Raw genomic sequence first — 20143 nt, forward strand, 5'->3', positions numbered from 1 at the left:
GCCACACGAAAACCTGCACACAGATGTTTATAGTAGTTTTATTCATAATTACCAAAACTTGGAAGCAACCAAGATGTCCTTCAGTAGGTGAATGATAAACTGTAGTATGTTCATACAATGGAATATTATTCAGCGCTAAAAATAAATTAGCAATTAAACCATGAGAAGACATAGAAGAACCTTAAATGCATATTACTAAGTCAAAGAAGCCAATCTGAAAAGGCTATATACTGTATGATTCCAACTATATGACATTCTAGAAAAGCAAAACTATGGAGACAGTAAAAGGATCAGTGGTTGCCAATGGTTAGGGGGAAGGCAGGGATGAAAAGACAGGGCACAGAGGATTCGAGGATTTTTATGGCATGAAACTACTCTGTATGGTACTATAACGGTGGATACGGGGCATTATACATCTGTCCAAACCCATAGAATGTACAATATCAAGAGTGAACCCAAACATAAACTGAGTGGTGATGATGTGTCAATGTAGATTCATTGATTGTAACAAATGTACCACTCTGGTGGGGGATGTTGATAATGGGGAAGGCTGTCCATGTGTGTGGTTAGGGGGTATGTGGGGACTCTGTATTTTCCCCTCAATTTTGTTGTTAACCTAAAACTGCTCTAAAAATTAAAGTCTATTAAAGCGTGCATGCACACACACACACTCGTTTCTGAAATGAAAGTAGGCCGGATAGTGACCTGTTAGACTTGCATGGCCTGGTCACTAGCCTGGAAGGAGGGACAGCACAGAACCTCCCCACCAAACCCAGGCTTGAAGAGTGCAGTGGGGTGGTTGGGGGATGGAGTATGATGGTGGGAGGAGGGCTCTCTCAGACAATATAAACAAACAAGGAGGCTCCACCACAGCCTGGCCATGGTGCTGACTCCATTAACTGAGTCATTAGTAACAATGCCCAAAAATCCTCAGGCCCATCATGTACTCTAGGCAACAGCACTCTGCTCTGAATTCTCCGACCCATTCCCCTTAGCAACAGCTACCGTTTGACACTCAGTTCACCTTACCCGCCCCTGCCCACCAACCCCATCAAAGTCCTCTTCTGTCTCTTCATGAAGTGACAGAAAGAACAAGAATGAAGTAACCAAATTAAGAGAATTTCTTAGCAGGGGCAGCTGGTCTACATAGTTTAGCCACTGGTGCCCTCTGGTGTTGAAATGCTGGACCCGTCTGTCCTATCAGAACAATTAGCTTGGGTTGGCAGGTCAACAAAACAGAAACGGTCTTTGAGGACTTCATTTTTGATTTTTAAAAACTCTGTTATTTCCCTGGGAGAGCTGTGTAGTTGTCTTAATATGTTAAAAAAAAATCCCAATGACATGTCAGTTAAAATGGACAACATCAGAGAGTGACTTTAAAAGTGCTTTGAAAAGTCTGGAAACATGAGGGCAAAGCTGGCTGAGAAAGGGGAACTTGAGATAGCGTGGGCAGCCACAGTGGGGGTCCTGGAGGCTGGGGGTTGACACCGGAGATTGCAGACCAGTAAAAGAAAGTGGATGTGCCAGGTGGAACCAAACGAAACCTGACGTTCATTGACAGTCATGTGGGCCAAACAAACCAGCCACATTCCCACCCTTCCCTGCTCCTCTTCCCCATCAGTGTTGGCGAGCACCATGGCCAAGGCCATTAGCCCCAGGCTGCCAATCCACTGATAGCCCTAGGCTGCCCTTATTGTTCATTCTCAGCGGTTTCACCTGGATGAACTGTGCAGGGAAGAAACTGCAGCCTTGCTGGGGCTCTCTCAAAAGGATGATTATTCTTCTACTACTCCCCAGCTTTTCATCCCATATTCATTGAGCTCCCACTATGTGCTGGGTGTGCTGCAGCAGCCGTGCTGTCCTCAGGACAGATGGGGGCCTGGGCACGCTGACTTTACTTTTTGTTTCCATGTTTCCACCCTTTTCATAGCTGAGATTAAAGCTAGGATTGCAAAGAGGCGGGTCAGGCTGTCGGGAATTCTTCCAAAGCAAGCAGGCAACCTTCTGAGAACAATGACAAAGTTACACCTGAGGAGATGGGCAGGACTGTGTGTCCCGCATAAATCTCTTTATATTAGGGTGATTTAGCCCTCGAGGGTGAGCCAGGGCAATGGTTTGATTTCATAACAGGTTACAGTCAGCCATGCCATGCTCCAAGACAGAGAACAAATGGTTGTGAAGAGGAAATTGTGTAATTGTGTAATAGAAGCTGGCAGGGGTGGGAGTGACTGACTGCCGAGTCCTGGGCAGAAGAGAAGAAAGGGAGGGCAGAGGGCTAATTCCTTGGGGGTCACACTGGGCACCGAATGTCACCAGATAGAGACTTGGGAGTCCTGATCACACTGGCACCATCATTCAAAGCTTTCCAGAGACTGTAATTGGCCAACTGTCTGCTACCCAGCATTCCTCAGCCAAAAACTCTGACAATCTTCCACTGACCTTCCCTACCGGGTACTGGCAGATGCTACTGCAAAGGATTCAGAATCAACCAAGAAGACTCCTGTGCCATCTCAGTGCTGAGCACTAAACTGCTTCTTCCTTCCCTGCCCTCTACTTATAAACTGGTTACCTACCAAATATGTCTTCCGTTGCCCTCCTTTCCAGGTCCTTCTCCTCCCTCAAGGTGTAGTTCAAGCCCATCTCCCCCAAAACGCCTGTCCGGAACCCCCAAGCCTTGCTGTCCTCTCTTGCCCATGAATTGCTCACACTTATTTCTGACTTGTTGCTTGAATTATTGTCTATTATTTAACTTGTTATGTTTAATGACCAAGTAGAAGGTAAGTTTCTAGAAAGCTAAAGTAATGCTTTATCTCCAAGTTCTCCATGAGGCCTTGCACAAACCAGGATGCCATGCCTTTCTGGGTATTCTAACTCTATGGAAATTAGTAATACTTAAATGACAATTCTCAGACCAGACCTCAACAGATAATAGGTGACTGAAAGCCTATACTCACTACACAGGTGTTTTTTGATCATGCAAAATTAAATGTCAAGGCAAACGAAGGTAAAACAGTCAAGGACTATGACTTATTTAAAAAGAAACAAACAAAAACCAAGTGTCTGTGTAATTCCCTCCTATGCGATTCAGCCACAAAAAAACAACAGCTTAAATTTACTGCAGGAATTCTAGGGGGCCTCTCTTCCATAACTACTCATGCATATGCATGAGACGTATGTATGAGGATGTTTGTAGCAGCATAAAATAGTGAGGCCACAGAGACAAGTAAATGTCCATCAAGAGGGCAATGTTTAAATAATGTACGGCCATAATGTGGAATATTAGGCAGCCATTAAAAAGAATGAAGTAAACTTATATACATAGACTCTGAAACACTCCAAGACATACTGTAGAAAAAGCAAATTACAGAACAGTGCATGTAGGATTTAATTAAATATTTATTGAGTGCTGATGTGTCAGGCACTGTTCTAGAGACTAGGGAAACACCAGAGAGCAAAACAGACCAAAAAACCCTCTGCCTTCGTGGACCTTATATTCTGATGAGGAGAGAGAGAAATAAGCATTATACATAAGTAATTTAGAATATTAGAAGGTGATAAGTGTTGTAGAGAAAAAAAGCAGAGGAAGATGAAAGATAAGAGATGAGAGCTCCAGTTTTTAAAAGGGTAGTCAGGGTAGACCTCACAGAGAAGGTGATCACATCTGGTGGGGGGGAGGAGGGGGGCAGCTTCTAAGATGGCTCACAATGATCTCCACCTCCTGGTATTCATGCCCTTATGTCATTCCCTCCTATTAAATGTGGCCTGGATGTAGCGGTTCTCTTCTAAGGAACAGAAAATGTTAAAAGTGATGGGATGGGGCCGGCCCGGTGGCTTAGCGGTTAAGTGCACACGCTCCGCTGCTGGAGGCCCGGGTTCGGATCCCGGGCGTGCACCGATGCACCGCTTCTCCGGCCATGCTGAGGTCGCGTCCCACATACAGCAACTAGAAGGATGTGCAGCTATGACATACAACTATCTGCTGGGGTTTTGGGGGAAAAACTAAATAAATAAAATCTTTAAAAAAAAAAAAAAAGTGATGGGATGTCATTTTCCAGATGAGGTTACAAAAGACTGTGGCTTCTGTTTTGGGCATCCTCTCTCACTTTCTTGCTTGCTTGCTCTGAAAGAAGCCAGCTGCCATGTTGTGAGTTGCCCACGGAGAGGCCCATGTGGCAAAGAACTGATGTCTCCAGCCAACAGCCAGCAAGGACCTGGGCTGCAAACAGCCACAGGAGTGAGCTTGGAAGGGATCCTCTTCCAGTTGAGCCTTCAGATGAGACCAAAGCCCCAGCTGTCAGCTTGACTGCAGACTCATAAGACACCCTAAGTCAGAAGCACTCAGCTGAGCTGCATCTAGATTTATAACCCAGAGAAACTCTGAGCTAATAAATACTGGTTGTTTTAAGCCACTAGATTTTGGGACAATTTGTTATGCAGAAATAGATACCTAATACTGTGTGTGTGCATGTGTGTGAGTATCCAGACAGTAAACGTACACAAAAAGGCCTGAAAGGACCCATAGCAAATTGTTAGCAGCAGTTGTCTGGGGATGGATGTGGAAAGAGAACATAAAGAAGGACTTTAATATTTTTTAAATATATGCTTAAGTCTTACTTGAATCTTTTACACTGAGAATTATTTACATATTACTTGTGTTTTTTTTAATTCTAAAAATACAGATAGAAGTTGTTATGACAAAGAGCCTAGTTGTTAAAAAAATAATAGTAAAGGGCTGACGTTTTCAGAAATGATGAGAATAAAAATCCTTTTTCATGTTTTTAGCATTTTTTAAATATCCAAAACACTTTTTTTAAAAAAGGAAAGAAAGGGAGGTGGAGGAGATCTTTCGTTTCTCTTATCTTTATGGTTCTGCACAGCCACTCCATGAGACATGCAGCGAAGATGACTCTGTTTCCATTACACTTCTCAGAAGGCAGGAGGGCAGTTGGGGTTAAAAAGAAGCCCAGGGTCACCAAGTCAGTAACAAGACAGGACAGACCCACTCCCAGGACTCCTAACCCGGGATCTCCACAGGCCACAACTCCTCTAAGGGGTTTGTTCTCAAACAAAATGGCCTCCGTTCTTCATTACCTCCTGGAGAGTAAGTGCACCCTGCCCCTTAGCCCACAAAAGCAGCCTTGGATCACAGTGGTTATTAAGGTGGGATCTCAGGGAAAGACGGGAAGCCAGGAAGAGGATTCTCCACGAATCTCCAAAGCCAGACCTTTCCCAACTGTACCTCATCCTCGCCTTGGCACGGAGTTGCAATCAGAGCAGACAGGCAGGCACGGGGGCCTCACTAGATGTGGACGGGGAAAAAACCAAGGCTTCCACAGGTCCCGGCAGGGCAGACTGTGAATTGTGTATAGAGGTCTGGCTTTCTGTTAAATTGCCCCTCGGTGACTGATGACTTCAGGGCGGCTGTGCCGGAGATGTAAGTGTGGCATCGTAGTCAGAAGACAAAAAGGGGGGCAGGCCACAGGGCAGGTGAGAACCCCACATCTTTAGAGAAGGAAATAAAATTCATAAGGTTTTAGGAGCCTTTACTTCTAGGGGGTACCGATTCCCTGTATCAATGGAAAAATAAAACACAGGTGCAGAGGTGCAGAAGAGCCCCAGAGAGGTTCACTGGTCCTGTTGAAGGTCAGGTTGGGGAAGCAGTACAGCTAAAATAAAGTGAAAAGCAGAAAGGATTCAAATATCTCCAAGACTTAGTGACACTAATATTTGAACGTTTGAGGCTAATTTCCAGACTAACAGTGGTTGAGGTGCTCAGAGAGACTCTCAAATGAATCTGGAGACTTACAGAGACTCTGCAGGCACTTGAATCATAAGTTAACAAAAGAGGAATGAAATATTTTGCCTGCTCACTTAGCGCTGGTGTTTTTCCGCCCTTGAGTAAGGAGCTCAGTTATTTAACAAGTGTCCATGAGCATCCTCCAAGGGTCTGGCCCCTCTGGGCTGTGGGCAGGGAGGTAGCAGCCCAGAGGACAGAGGTGGATCCCCACAGTTCCCTGGTTGTATCCCCTTGTGCACATTGTCCAATCTCTCCAGTTCTCCATTCTCCACCATTAAAATGGGGATAATTATGTGCCCTCTACCTGGCTAACAGAGAGATGGTCCCTGGCAGAGTACATACACAACACCTGAACCTATGAGGCTTGGGCAATTTTAGGTTGGAGGGAGAGTGACCAAGACAATCTCACGGATCCTTCTTTTTAGACCCTAACTCTTGAGAAACTTGTTTCACTGAAAATACCGGAACCTATTCCCAGGAGTGCGTTGGTAACAAAGTTAAAGCCATAGACGAGCAGCCCCCACCAGTACCAGGGGACAGGGGCTCCAGCCCAGGAGGCAAAGCCAGCATGATCCAGCAAAGGTGAAAACCTGATAGAGTCTTCCCAAGAGGAGAAGGTTTGAGGGTTCCCAGTCAGAGCCAGGTGCAGGAGCCAGACTACGTGGGTTTAACTCCAGCTCCACAGGGACTTGCTCTGGGACCCCAGGCAGGTCACTGAGTCTTGATTTCTTTCTCTAAGTAATCATAAGAGCAGAACCAGGCTTAGACCCAGGCAAGAGGGGTCCCTGCCCTGGTCCATGCTGGCCTCTTCTGGCCATGACCCTCTCCACAGGGTAAGGGGTCTTCAGGGGCAAAAAGACTTAAGGTTGAGAAAGGATCAAAAGAGAAAAGTAAACAGGGGATTTGGGGGCAGTGAAACCACTCTGTACGAGACCATAAGGGTGGATACATGTCATTACACATTTGTCAAAACCTACAGAATGTCCAACACCAAGAGTGAACCCTAATGTAAACGATGCACATTGGATGATAATGGTGTATCAATGTAGCTTCAGCACTCGTGACAAATGTACCACTCTGGTGGGGGAGGCTTGGTGTATGTGGGGGCAGGGGGTATATGGAAAAATCTCTGTACCTTCTGCTGTCAACCTAAAACTGCTCTACCAAATTAAGTCTATTAATTAAGAGAATGAGAGAGAGAGAAGTAGAAGAAATAGGAAAGGAGCAAGGGGAAAATGGCCAGGTCACAATCAGAGAGGAACAGGAGAGGGAAGATCTGTGAACTTTTGCTTAGGGCCCTAAATTCCAAACAGCCTTCGCCTTCCAGTCTCTGTGTGGCCTGACTCCCTCGTTCCCCTGGGCTCCTGTGAACAGGTATCCTTGCTCTACGCATCCTCATTCTCCCCAACCTTTACTTGAGCAGTCGTGAGAGTTTTTCCTGCCAAAACAGAGCTGAATACAGTGTCCCTGGGCCCTGCCTTCTTCCAGGGTCATCCAGGGACCCATAGCTCCAGCAGTGACGTCTGGGTGTCTGGGCTGCTTTTTTAAAATATCAATATTTATCAGATGACGGTATCTTCATTTGTATTCCCTAGATAGATCAATAATTAATATATTTACTAAAAACCAGACATGGCCTCATCAGAGTTCCATCCAAATCAGGCTCTACGCTTCCCAGCAATCCCACTCAACTTTCCAAAAATGCATCACTCCTCTGCTAAAAACATTCAAGATTCTTGCTCCATTTTTTTCTTCCTCTTCCTTTGTTTTAATGTCACTTAATGTCAAAAAGCATTTTGGGCAGGCCCCACTTCTTTCAGGGTCGTGTGCTAGAATACTAGAAAGGGAGATCTGAATGTCTGGGGAGCTCGCACAGGACACCAGATGTGTCAACAGTCAGCACTTCCTCCTGTTCTGGGTCAGGTCATCCTCGGTTCCCACAACAGCTATTTCCAATCTTCACCCTCCTCCTCAAGGCTTCCACACCCCCACTCCTCACCTTAACTTCAAAAAGGATCTCCTATTTCAGGACATAAGGGAACTCACGTTGCAATGCTCTCAACAGATTCAGAATGATCATTTTGGCCCCTCACCTCCTCCTGGATTCCTTTCCCTGACATAGGCCAGGCCTTGTCTTGAGGCTTTCCCTCCACCTGGGGGAGGGGCATCCATCTTTCTCCCCCAGGCCCACCCCTCCTCTGCCCCTGCTGTAGGAATGGTTCCCTCACCCTGTTGGCTCATTAATCTCTCCTTTTCCACTGTCTTTTTCCTGGTTATATAAAACATTCTGAAAATACTTCACCCTCCATTCTCACTTAAGCCTCTGCGTTTGGGCTTTGATCCCCACCACCCCACCAAGACAGCCCCTGCTGAGGTCACTAGTGGTGTTCCCATTGTTAAATCCAACCCTATGTTCCACTTCTTACCTTAACCTCTTGGAAGCATTTGGCACCACTCATCATTTTCCTTTTAATTTTTTTTTAATACTCTCTATTCTTTTGGCTTCCATGATGCCATTCCTTGCTACTTTTCCATCTACTTCTGAGGTCTTTCCCTTCCATTGTCTTTGTAGGCTCATCCTTGGATACTGGCGATGACATTAACATTATAGCTTTAACTACTACTTAGACACTGACAAATCCCAAGTCTAAATGCTCAGTCTAGACCTCTCCCCTGAGTTTCAGTGAGAAGGTGCAAGAGTTGGACAGCTCCATGTAAATTTCCCACAGGCACCTCAAAGTTAACCTGTCCCCAGCTCAACTCTACCATCTTGTCTCCAACCCTGTAGCCTCTCTTGTATTCCCTATCTTGGGGAATGGTTTCATTATCTTCCCAGTTGGATCTGGTCACTACATCCAATAAATTTCTCCTCAATGTCTCTTAAGTTAGTCTCTTCCTCTTTATTCCCACTACAGCCATTACATTATTTCCAATCCTCACAATTTCTCATTGGGATCTCTTCAATGATCATGGTCTCAGTTTTCCTTCTTATACTTTACCTCTTTTTCTTTTTCTAATTTTTCCACAATGGGAATTTATTAATAATATATTCAGTACAAATAATAAACCATTGTTTTAAAATAATTGTTTTAAATAAACATTCCTGCCCAATAGCTCATGGTTGTCCCAATCTGCGAGCAGGTTGGACCAACTTATGAAACTGGACACTCTATTCAGGCCCCCAGAGTACATTCCCATCTTCCCATATTATGTGCTCTTACCCGTGTCACTTAGCATTCCCATTTGAGCAGAAGACAATTCACAGACAGGACAGCAGGAAACAGAGGAAGGAACCCAAGATTCACGAGTCAAGGTTTAAACCCTACTTCTGCTAACGAGCTGCGTGACATGAATAAGTTACTTAGTTTCTGAGCCTCAGTTTCCTCACTGAGGACATGAGGATAATATCACCCATGTCACTGGCCTATGAAGGATCAATAAGATGTCTTATGAGATAGCGTTCAAAAGCACTGCTCCTCCAAGAGTAAGCCTGAACCACAGATCGTGACAGAAAAATGTCTATTACTATTTCACAGCCTAATTCCAAAAATATTTCTTCCCTTCTGCTCCAATGCATCTGTTCCTTAAATTATTTCTATACTTGTATAGACTCAGCTTGTCTCCCCAGCTTGTTGAAAAAGGTGGAGTCACGCCTTCCTCCTCGGCATTCCCTCTATGGAGGTCCCTTGGATGGTCTATATACAGAGATTGCTTAACAAACATCCAGAGTAACTAACAAGGGCTTAATAAGGGCCTGTGCTCAGTCCTCCCGCCAAACCTGGAACTACTTTTGAGGCTACGAAAATAGACAAAGATTCTTTAAAAGGAAGAGATGAGAGGGGCATGCAGGTGTGGAGGATGAGGACAGGGCATGGAGCATCTTACCTTTGCACTGCAAACCCTGCCGCAAGAGGCCCCAAAGCAAGGACCCACAGTGGTCGCAGAAGGTGGGGACCTTGTAGTTGTGGATACCGAACTTGTGGGGCATGTTGACACTGAACCGCTGGGAGCCCACCTGCAAGGACGGCAAAACACAGGGTCACCGCCAAGCTCCTTTGCACCCTGGAGTGCTTATCACTGGACTCCTACAGAACTTCCTTCCCAGAAGGCACGGTCATTGTAGGTGGCTGGACCTAGCTTGGCTCTAAAAGCTGCCCTGAGAAACAGGGTGGGCCTGCCCCTGGGCCTTTGTGTCTGACGCCCTTAATTCATTCTCAGCTGCTCTGTTTGACTTCACGAGGCCAGGCCTGCTCCCCCACGCAGTCACCTTTGGGACTTCGGGCCTCTAACTCTCACAGCACACAGCACTCAATCTGTACCTCACACTTTGGTCATTAATGAGATGTCACCATGTGCTTTCAATGCTGCTCTGTGCATGGAAGCCTCACCTAGGCAGAGTCTTTTGGCAGCTGGATGGTGAATGCAGAATTCTGTAAAGACACTGAGAACCCAGCATAGCTGTGGAAACTGTAGGTCGTCAGGTAGGAGAAACAATAATTGTGATGTAGATCACTAATCCAGAGTGGTGACCACTAAGGGCGCTAAGGTATGGGTGCTGACCACGGGCCAGGCACCACCATTTCAGTTAAGCCTCATCACCACCCTATGGGGTAGGCACCATTGTCATCCTGAGTTTATACAGAGGAGGAAATTAAGGCACAGTGAGATTAAGAAATGTGCCTAGAAGCTGATGAGTGGCAGAGCTCATATTCAATGCCCATGAGTCTGAATTCAGAGCCCAGGCTTTTTAACCACTATGCTGCCACTTACTGATTCTTTAAAAGGAGTAAAGAGGAGGTGGCAAGATGGATGAGGAGGGGACAGGGAAGAGAAGTCCAGTTATCTGATCTGTAGGCCTGGGTCTGCCATGAACCACCTGTGAGGTCTCAGGCAAGTTTCCTGACTTCTTGGGGCTTCTGATTCCTCATGTTGCAAATGAGGATGGCATCCCACGTACCACCTAATGTCACAGGCTTGTGGGGTCAATGACACATGAGGGGTGGAAGAGGTGGGAAACATTAGGTGTACCACAGAAGCAAGGGGTCATCAGGGGTCTTCTTTGCCCTTCCACAGAGCTACTCTCCACTATGTCTCTACTGGAGAAGCCGCACAAACCAGGTCCCTCTCAGAACAGGCAGGGGACCATTATCTGGGACCCCATGGGCTGGAAGAAAGCTCTCTTGCTACTCTGGGAATCAGGGAGTGGAAAATGTACAGCAAAGAAGCTGTCCTTGGCTCACTGCTGACTGGTGAGTGAAAGACCCCCGTGGGGGACAAAAAAGGAGGAATGAGAGCTGGACACAGACGTGGATGTCAACGTGGACTTGAACACAAACATGAAGGCGTGCCTATGCACACACACCCATGCGCTCAGGGTAGCCGACTTCATAACAAATTCCCTATCACCCAGCAACAAGGAATGGCCAATTCTTCCACTTGGACCAGAATTTTTCTGACCCCTGCCTGAGATGCATGGGCTATCAACTACAGTCTTGCCCTAGCACAAGATTCCCAGATTTACCGAAAACAATTGTACCCACCCCTCCTTGGATTCATAGCTTAAGTGTGCCTATTTGTGAATACAGTCATGTCAACTCTACATCCACCTGTTCACCCTGAAGGACGTAGGAGATCTCTCTTTGTGCTCACTTTATTCTCACAAATGCTGAAAATATGGTGGATCTATACTAGAATGGAGTCGTGGTCTCCCAGGAGTTGCCTCATAGGGCTATGGATAACAGACAAAGGTGAAGAGGTGGGGAAGTGTCCCAGGTGACTAGGAGCTTCAGTGTGGGCCGGGGAGGGCTGTGTGACCCTCAGTTGTGACCACGAAGGACTCTAAGCTACCAGAGAATGGTAGGAGGAGGATGAAGGAGCACACGCAAGAGCATGCCACAGAATCAGACAGACTGTGAAACAAACACAAAGGCCACCCACATGCAGGCGCACACGCTGCGCCTGTGGAAGGCTCAGAAACAGAGGGGAGATGAGCCCAACAGAGAGGACACCGGAGGAAGAAAAGGGCAGACAGACAAAACTGGAAGATTAAAAACAAAGAAGAATAAAAGAAAGGACAGAAGGTGACACAAAGAGAGAGCACTCCCTGGTTACCACACCTGGAAGTGCTAACACACACAGACACAAGACAGCGCCACTGCCTCAGCCAAGCGCTCGTGGTGCAAAAGTCTCAAGGAGCCCATCAGCAGAGCACCTTTTAATAGGAAGATATTAGATGCTTGGTATTTAGAGCTACATGTGTTCGGGGTGTGTGTGTATGTATGATGTGTATGCGCACCTGCATCACACTCAGGTGGGTAAACAAAAGAATGATCTCAAAGGTTGGCCTCCAGCAGTGCTACACCCAGCAGAGGGCACATCCATTGCTCTGATGGACCAGGGATACAGCAGCGCTAAAGGAGATTGGCCTCAGGGAGCAACAGGATGGGCAATCAATCCCGCCAAGCTAAGAAACCCAAAGCCCCCTTCCTCAGTCCCTGGCAATTTATTTCCCATGGGACACATGCCAAGTTTGGGACCACACCTCACTGGCGACTTCTTTTCACTGCTCAATATACCAGGAAAGACAGTGGGAAGAACTAGGTCACAGATTAACTGGGGTCTGGGCATTTCAAATCTCAACCCTCTAACCTGCATGGCCTGAACTCATATGGACTCCCTCCAAGGAGGTGGGAAAGAGCTTCAGAAACCTGCAGAGGTTCACAGGCGATGAGACTTAAGAGATCCTTGAGAGCAGGAATCATGTACTCTTCTTGTTTCCTGGCATACAGGAAGTGCTCAATAAATGCTCAATGGAATGTCCATAGGAAAGAAGACGACAGAAAGCAAGCAAGCTATCTCTTTCTTTCTTTTACTTGTAAAAGTAATGAGTAAGAACCTACTTTGGGTTATGATCCTAGACCAGGCGTCAGGTGACCCAGGTGATGGTGACTTGCAATTTCAACCATGACAGTAGAACCCCCGTAAATAACTTTTATGCTTTGGGCCATCTGCCCCTCAGAGGGGACACAGAACATTCAATCTAAGCCTTGTCCCTTCCTGCTTTCCAGAGATGATGTGAAAGCAAAAGGAGATAAAAGATGGGAAATGCTTTGGATGCCAAGATTCATTTGGTTGAATTATTTTTAAGAAATGGGTAGAGGGTCTCTATAAGTCACTACTTTTAGAAGCAAAATTATAAATCCAGTTGATTATAAACCCAGCTGATTATAAACTCACCAAAGGTCTCTCTCTCTGATCCCCAATTCTAATGGCCTATGATTATACAATATTTATTTATTTATTTCACGAAGAATTAAAAGCGTGCCTTTGAAATCAACTGTTGAGAACACAGATAACACCTATACTTACAGTCACACCTGTCACCTTCCCCAAAAAGATTTCTTCTTCATCTATTGGTGGTACCACTCTTGTCCCAATTGCCTGGTCGGGAGAAACCTGGCTTCATTGTTGAATTTCTTGTTTCCTTACCCCCAGCAACTTCCCTACCAGTCAATCTGACACAAGTTTCTAAGATTGCGAGACAGCATAGTGCAGTGGCCAAGGGCCCAGACTCTGGAACAGACTGCCTGGGTTTGAACGTGGTTCTTCCACACACTAGCTGTGTGATTGGGGCAAGTTAACTTGACCTCTCTATGCTTCTATTCTCTCTGTTATAAAATGAAGATGATAATAACATCAATCTCATTAAGATTATTATGGGATTAAATAATATAGGACAAAGTGCTTAAATCAGGGCATGGTAAGTTCCCAATGAATGTCAGCTATTATTATTGTTGTTATTTCAGCCTCCTACATGTTTCTTGGATTTGCTAATTCCACTCCATTCCCCGCTCACCTCATAAAGATAAGGTTCCTGCTCATGTGTTGTGTCTCCCTCACTGTTTATAAGCTGCATGAGCCATTGACACATCAGTTAGCCACGTCACTGTTCCGATGAGATAATGACATAAGAGAATTCACATCTTCCTCATGGGCTTTAGCTTGGGGATCACACAGCTCTTGGCAGAATATCCACACACATAAAACTGACTTTGAGCCAAGATCATTCTATAGATTGCTCATGCCGGAAGGCCGTGGACAACTCTCTTAATTTTTGATCAACACAATAAAGAAAGCAACGAGATCTGAGAGATAAGGGGTTTCGAGGGGGCCAGAGAGGAGGCAGTGGAGGGTGGAGGTGACAGCAAAGAAAGCCCAGAATTTCAATATTATCAATATTTACCTCATCAGGTGTTTCTTGTTTCTTTAATCCAGCACACTTCGTGATGATGAGCTCATGGCACCGTTTGTGGACTACGCAAGTGCAAACTGCAAACAGCAAAAAAAGGGACAGCTGAGGGACGAACGGGGGAAGAAAGCTTCCATCCCCAGATTTAATCAGGCCTTGATGGAGGGACAAGGGGGGCCATTCCCCTTCTGTCACCAAGTCTTAATGTCACACCCTATCTGAAGCCCTTTATGCAGTCACTCCAAAGCACTCTGCCATGAGCCATTAGGGTTTCCTAATGCTCTGGAGAAGAATGAACGATTTATATTCAAAGGGTGTCAGCAGTTTTCTCTAGTTCCAGGAATACCGATCAATCTTCTTGCTTCTATGTGCCAACGTCAGGGAACAGTTTCCCTTCCACGAAGCACTGTCTACTAATGGCGCTGCAGCTGTCTCGTGCTCCACGCAGGATCATGCCAGGGTGGGCTGGTGTGATAGGGAGGCCCACAGCAGGGGAATGGATGTTCTGTGGCACAGAAGTTCTTAAGCTTTTTGATCTGGTTGAGGCCTACCCTGCCAAACTTTAAAATTTCCGTTGAACTTAATATCTCCATAAGCAGTGGCCGTAGCTCTGTGTTTAGTGTCACAGGACTGTGTGGGCCGTAGGTAGCTGAAGAGGTAAGTCACTATTTGCACACATGCTACCTCAAGGACACAGCAGTGTCCAACAGAATCTACCCAAGTCCCTCAGAAGGGAGACCCAAGTTCACCAGTGGCTGTGCGAGGAAATGGAACCGTCTCCCAGCTCAAACCAGAGGAACCCTGACATAACCATATCACGTATCCACCCTCCAATTCTGAACAACTCAACCTTGCATTGTAGTCAATTAACTGAAAAACAAACAAACAAACCTTCAATACCTTCAAGTGAGTGTTAAATGTTTGCGAGCTGACTCCACAGCAGAGACAAAAAAGAGAATCAGCAAGGACTATTCAGTGATACTGACTCAAACAAGCAGGTGAGGTAGCTTCTTCAGGGAGTGAGAGGAAGGGAGCTGAGAGAACACACAGACCCCAGCTCAGGACACCGTGGGACCTTCAAAGGGCCTTGAATTGAAGCAGTCGTGTTTCACTAGGAAAGATGAAAGTGCTACCTGCTCCAGCTGGCACAAAAAAGGGTGAGACCTTGGGGACACTTGGAGATAGGTGGCACCCACAAGGTACTCTCATTCATGTGCTCCCATATACGTATGTGGGAGTAAGGGCCAGACATGAACAAAGAAGAGCAGGGTCCTGCTTCTTGGAGAGGGAGTATATGCACGCAAACTGTGTAAAGCCTCTAAATGTCCAACCTAGCACACACCTCCTATGAGCATCAGGGATCTGGATCGACCCGTGGGCCCCCAAGGATTTAGTTCATACAAGACCTCTTACCTTGACACTGGTATCCCTGCTTCCCTATGACACCCCTGAAAAGAAGAATACAACCCTTTAAGAAAATGAATTTTAGTAGGTCACAAACCACACAAAGCCACCCAATTCTGGCCACCACCCACATTATACTGACTATGCCCAAGTCCACCTAGCAGCATGATTTAACTCCCACTTGCAGGATGCCTTAAAATGACTCCTTCAGAAGGCCACAGAGGGCAGCCCCAGCGCTTGGAATGGGTGCAAGGTTTGGTCAGTCTCAGGGCTTGGTTTCTTATACAAACAGCCATTGCAGGGGGGCCTGTAGTGTTCTGGAAAAGTACAAAGTCTGCTTGCTCTCGGCAGGCCTCGATTAGTTGAACGTGCCCTTCTTTGCGGATAATAGTGGAGACGGGTTGCGGCTGGCAGGTGTGTTCCCTGGGCATTCCAGAAACAGTCAAGGGTATGGGGTCAGACTGTGGCCAGGCCTGGGAATTCAATCTACCATTTGGCGAAGGCCAACGTTAGAAGTTCCTTCCAAGGATAGAGCAGGGTCCCCTGGGGCAGGTGGAGGGTCAGCATGGATACAGGACACTCCAGCCACCCGGCCTGCAGCCTGAGTCAGTGCACCAAGGACAGCTGCTCAGAGAGCTCCCAGCTCAGCGGGCGGAGCCAGAAGTCATTCGGGCTACACCTCAGGAAACCTCCAGTTCATCAGTGTTCGCCACGAGCTTAGAGGAGACCTGAATCTGTAAGACTAAGCTTTCGGAGCCTATTCCCCCCAAACACACAATTCATGACCAAAACACAGAAAATGAAGGTCAGAGGGTTGAGTCAGCCCTGGGAATGAGACGTGTCTGTGGGTGGGAGTTGGGCATCATTTCTGCTTCAGTCAGGGTGAGTTTGCTCTGAGCTGTGTCACCTCAGATGTCTGTGCCAATCTCAGTGACTAGTTCTGGAACACCACGAGGATAAGACAAGCCACTCCTGGACACCTTAGGGATCTGGGGGGTCCTCAGAGCACAATTCAAATGTCCCCCAGCTGGGTTCATGCTGCTGTGTGGCCTCACTCTCTCTCCCCTGCCAGATCCATGTGTATTGGCAAACTCCATGTCAGCTTCAAAGAGCTCAGAGAGGTTGCCGGAAAGGCTGGTGGGATGTCAGGAAAAGCAGGAGCTTTTACTTGTGCTCACCAGGGGTAGACTCAGGCCTCAGACACTTCCCAGCTGGAGCACCTCACACTAGTCTCGTTTTCGTTTCTGAGCCTCAGTACTGTTGTGAGTGGAATGGGGTTCATAATACATAGCTCATAGGACACTGGGAAGATTTAATTAGATATTTCCAGCGCCTAAGAGAGAACCTGGTACGTACTGGGAATTCATTAAAAGTCCTCCTCTAATCCCCAGGGCCAGTGCTTCTTATCTTCTCCACCTCCCAAAGAGGCCTACTACTTACCTCTCTCTGCCTATCAAAATCCTAGTCATCATAAAAGGAGAAATGCCACCCTCTCCTGGAAGCCTTCCCTGAGCACTCCAGCCAACACTGCTCTCTCACTCCTCTGACGTCTCAGCATCCTCGCAGCACCAGTGTTATAACAGTTACTAAGAACTGCTTTGAATTATAGATATTGGCAACTGAGTATTTTTTTAACTTTATTATGGAAAAATTCAAACGTATACAAGAGTAGAAAGATAAATATAATGGACCCTCATGTACTCATCACCAGCTCCAACAATGATCAATAGATGGCCGGTCTTGTTTCATCTCTACCCTAGCCCCTCTTCCCTCCTTCTAGCTTATTTTTCTTAACAAATCATATCATTTTATTTGTAAATAATTCAGCTTGTCTAAAAGATAGGGATTCTTTTTTTAAAAAAACCACACAATCATAATACCATTATTGGTTATAAAATCTTAACTCCTTAAACATGATATATGATATGATCTCAAGTATAAAGTCACCAGGAACCACAGTTTCTTCTTTCCATTTACCCCCCCACAAGCACCACTCAGTCACTTAGCCTTCCAGAAAAGTCTTCTGTAAACAAATAAAGAAGAAATAAAAGCACATCAGCACTTTTTACATAAAGTTTCTAATCCCCGACTTCCCGCCTCAGAGAAGGCATCACTAGAGGTTCCAGGAGAGGGGGCCTTACCAGATAAAATCTCTGCAGTGGGAGCAGTAGGTGGGCTGCCGAAGGTAGGTGGCCATGAACTTGTGGCCGTTGACCTGGTGGACCCTGCGCCTGACGGCCCCCTGCCTCTTCCTGGGCCGCATGCGCTCCCTGAACACACGCTCTTCATTGTCTTTAGGGGCTGGGGAAGGACAAGAGCAGAGGAGAAAACACAGTCTGGGTTAGCGCAGCTTGAAAGTGACCTCCTGTGGGAGAGCTACTCCATCCTCCAGTGCCTGGCGGTGGGAGGGGGTGAGAGGGAGGGAAGCCCTCGCTAGCGGAGAGACTCTGGGGTCTGAGGACCCTCACTGCTCAGCTCCAGCCAGCGAGCACCACATGGGGTGGGAAAGATCAGACTGTGCATTTTCCTGCACCGGCACCAACCTTAGAGTCCATCCCAATTCCAACTCTGCTCCAGGTGTGGCCATTCCCTTCCTTCCCATATCAGCTGCACGTTTGCAAGGGTGGTTGTGGGGTCAAAGGCTCAAGGTTCTAATCTTAATGCAACTTCTGAGCAGTATGACCTTAAACAGCCAGTATTTCCTCACCCTGAGCCTCTGCGGGCATGGCCTTCTGTAAATGCGGATAACAGTGCCGACCCCACAGAGCACTGATAGGAGTCAACGGTGGGACTTCCCTCCACACCCAGCTGCCTGGCACAGAGAATTAGCTGCCTAATGAACCTGACTTGTCTTCTTTCTCCCTTTTATCTAGACTAGGACAACCAAGAGCCTTTTCTCAAAGGCCAAAAGGAGAGGGAAATATAACACTGCGAAAGCAAACAGTTTCCAGAAGGCTCAAGACCCACCACCATGGGCTTTAAGACCCCACTGGGGACAAAAAGACCTTCCTCATTTCTTCCTTCCCTCCACCTCAAAGACTGCCCCAAACCTAAGAACACCCTGAAAAGGGACTACTAGATGACAACAAAAATAATAATGATTGTTATGAACCGAACATTTGTGTTCCTTCCAAATTTACATGTTGAAGCCCTAACCCCCAATGTGGTAGTATTTGGAGGTGGGGCCTTTGGAAGTGATTAGATTTAGATGCAGTCATGAGGGCGGGGCCCCATGATGGGATTCATGCCCTTATAACAAGAGAAGGAGACCTGACCATGAGCACTCTCTCTCTGCCATGTGAGGACACAGCAAGAAGGTGGCCATCTGCAAGCCAGGAAGAGAGTCCTCACAGAACCCAACCATGCTGGCATCTTCATCTCAGACTTCCAGCCTTCAAAACTGTGAGAAATAAATTTCTGCTGTTTAAGCCACCCTGCCCATGGTATTTTGTTATGGCAGCTGAAGGAGACTAACACAGTGATGATAACAGCTAACGTTGACTGAGAGCTTACCCTGTGGCAGGTGCTACGCTAAACGCACTACATGTAGTGACTCAATGAATCTTCACAACCGTACTTGAAGGGTACTGCTATTAGCCCCATTTTGCAGGTGTGCAAACTGAGGAATAGAGAGTTTAAGTCACCTGTTCCTGTTAACATAGCCCTTAAGCAGCAGAGCCCAGATTCTAACCCAGAGAGTCGGGAAGAAGCCAATGTTCCACTGGCCATACACTGTCTGAGGGACAGCCCACTCTCCCCACAGCAAGTCCCCAAGCTCTCATCCGAGTGGCTCCTGTTATGGAAGAGTTGAGCTGCCTACGGCTTCCCTGAGGGCAGAGGAGGCAGGCTAGAGGTCTCCTGCCAGGCTCCTGGCACTCTCACGCAGGCCCTGGAAGGTGGCCGGCACGGCACAGCCTCAAACGCACTGGGAAGGCTCCCTGCCCCCAAATACCACCCCCACCAGCCAGTGCCCAACACCCACCATGACAGTGTCAGCCCTCGGGGGAAGAAGCATTGCTCCTCCCGGTCTTCTTTGAAAATAAGGTTCCCTGCAGTGGAGATCACATGTGTGAGCGAACAGCACTTAATTCGAGAGCATTTTGTCAGTCCAGAGGGAGCAGGGTGGAAAGAAAGTCAAACTGAAGGAGGAGAAAGGCAAGAACAGGAGCCAATGCCCAGCACGTGCTTTTAGAGAGAAGCAGCCTCCAAGCAAACAGGCAGAGCTGTTGATGGGGAGGCTGGATCCTCAGCACGGCCCTTGATGACCCAGACTGGTGCCTATTGTTTCAAAAAGTCTCTGACACTGACTGTCTTCTGAGTACAGAAAGCCCACCACCTCGTACCTGCCACAACCTAGGACTGAGCCAGGCTGACCAAATTCTCACGGGAAGATCCTAGTTCTGTTTTAACACAGAGACAGGTATGCGCGCGTGCACACACACACACAGAAATATGGCAATCATCACTCAATTGCGCAATTATAGGTAATTTTCATTTCTGCTTCATACTTTTCACTATATTTAGAATATTCTTCTACTTTTATAAACTGGAAAAACATATAGTAATTTAAAAAATAAATCTCTTCAGTCGCCGTTTCCTGCTACCAACTTGATCTACAAAAATCCAAACCCCAAACCCCAGTCCTGGGCAGCTTAGGCCAGGGGATGGGAATTCTCTTTGTAAAAGGCCTCTTT

The 20143-nt window shown here is 46.8% G+C and overlaps 1 protein-coding gene across 2 annotated transcripts in view; it reads right to left on the reverse strand.

Annotated features, from left to right (window-relative positions):
• PRKCE (protein kinase C epsilon) overlaps nucleotides 1-20143 on the reverse strand; it is a 488396-nt gene that overhangs the window by 170793 nt on the left and 297460 nt on the right. For both annotated transcript variants that reach the window (XM_058551312.1, XM_058551311.1), the window contains 4 exons: nucleotides 17591-17750; nucleotides 15459-15493; nucleotides 14040-14125; nucleotides 9683-9812 (listed from right to left, as the gene is read on the reverse strand). In XM_058551312.1, the coding sequence (XP_058407295.1) occupies nucleotides 9683-9812; nucleotides 14040-14125; nucleotides 15459-15493; nucleotides 17591-17750 (411 nt within the window). The remainder of the gene's footprint in view (nucleotides 1-9682; nucleotides 9813-14039; nucleotides 14126-15458; nucleotides 15494-17590; nucleotides 17751-20143) is intronic.

This window comes from Diceros bicornis, chromosome 12 (genome assembly GCF_020826845.1).
Source record: "Diceros bicornis minor isolate mBicDic1 chromosome 12, mDicBic1.mat.cur, whole genome shotgun sequence".
Taxonomy (NCBI): domain Eukaryota; kingdom Metazoa; phylum Chordata; class Mammalia; order Perissodactyla; family Rhinocerotidae; genus Diceros; species Diceros bicornis.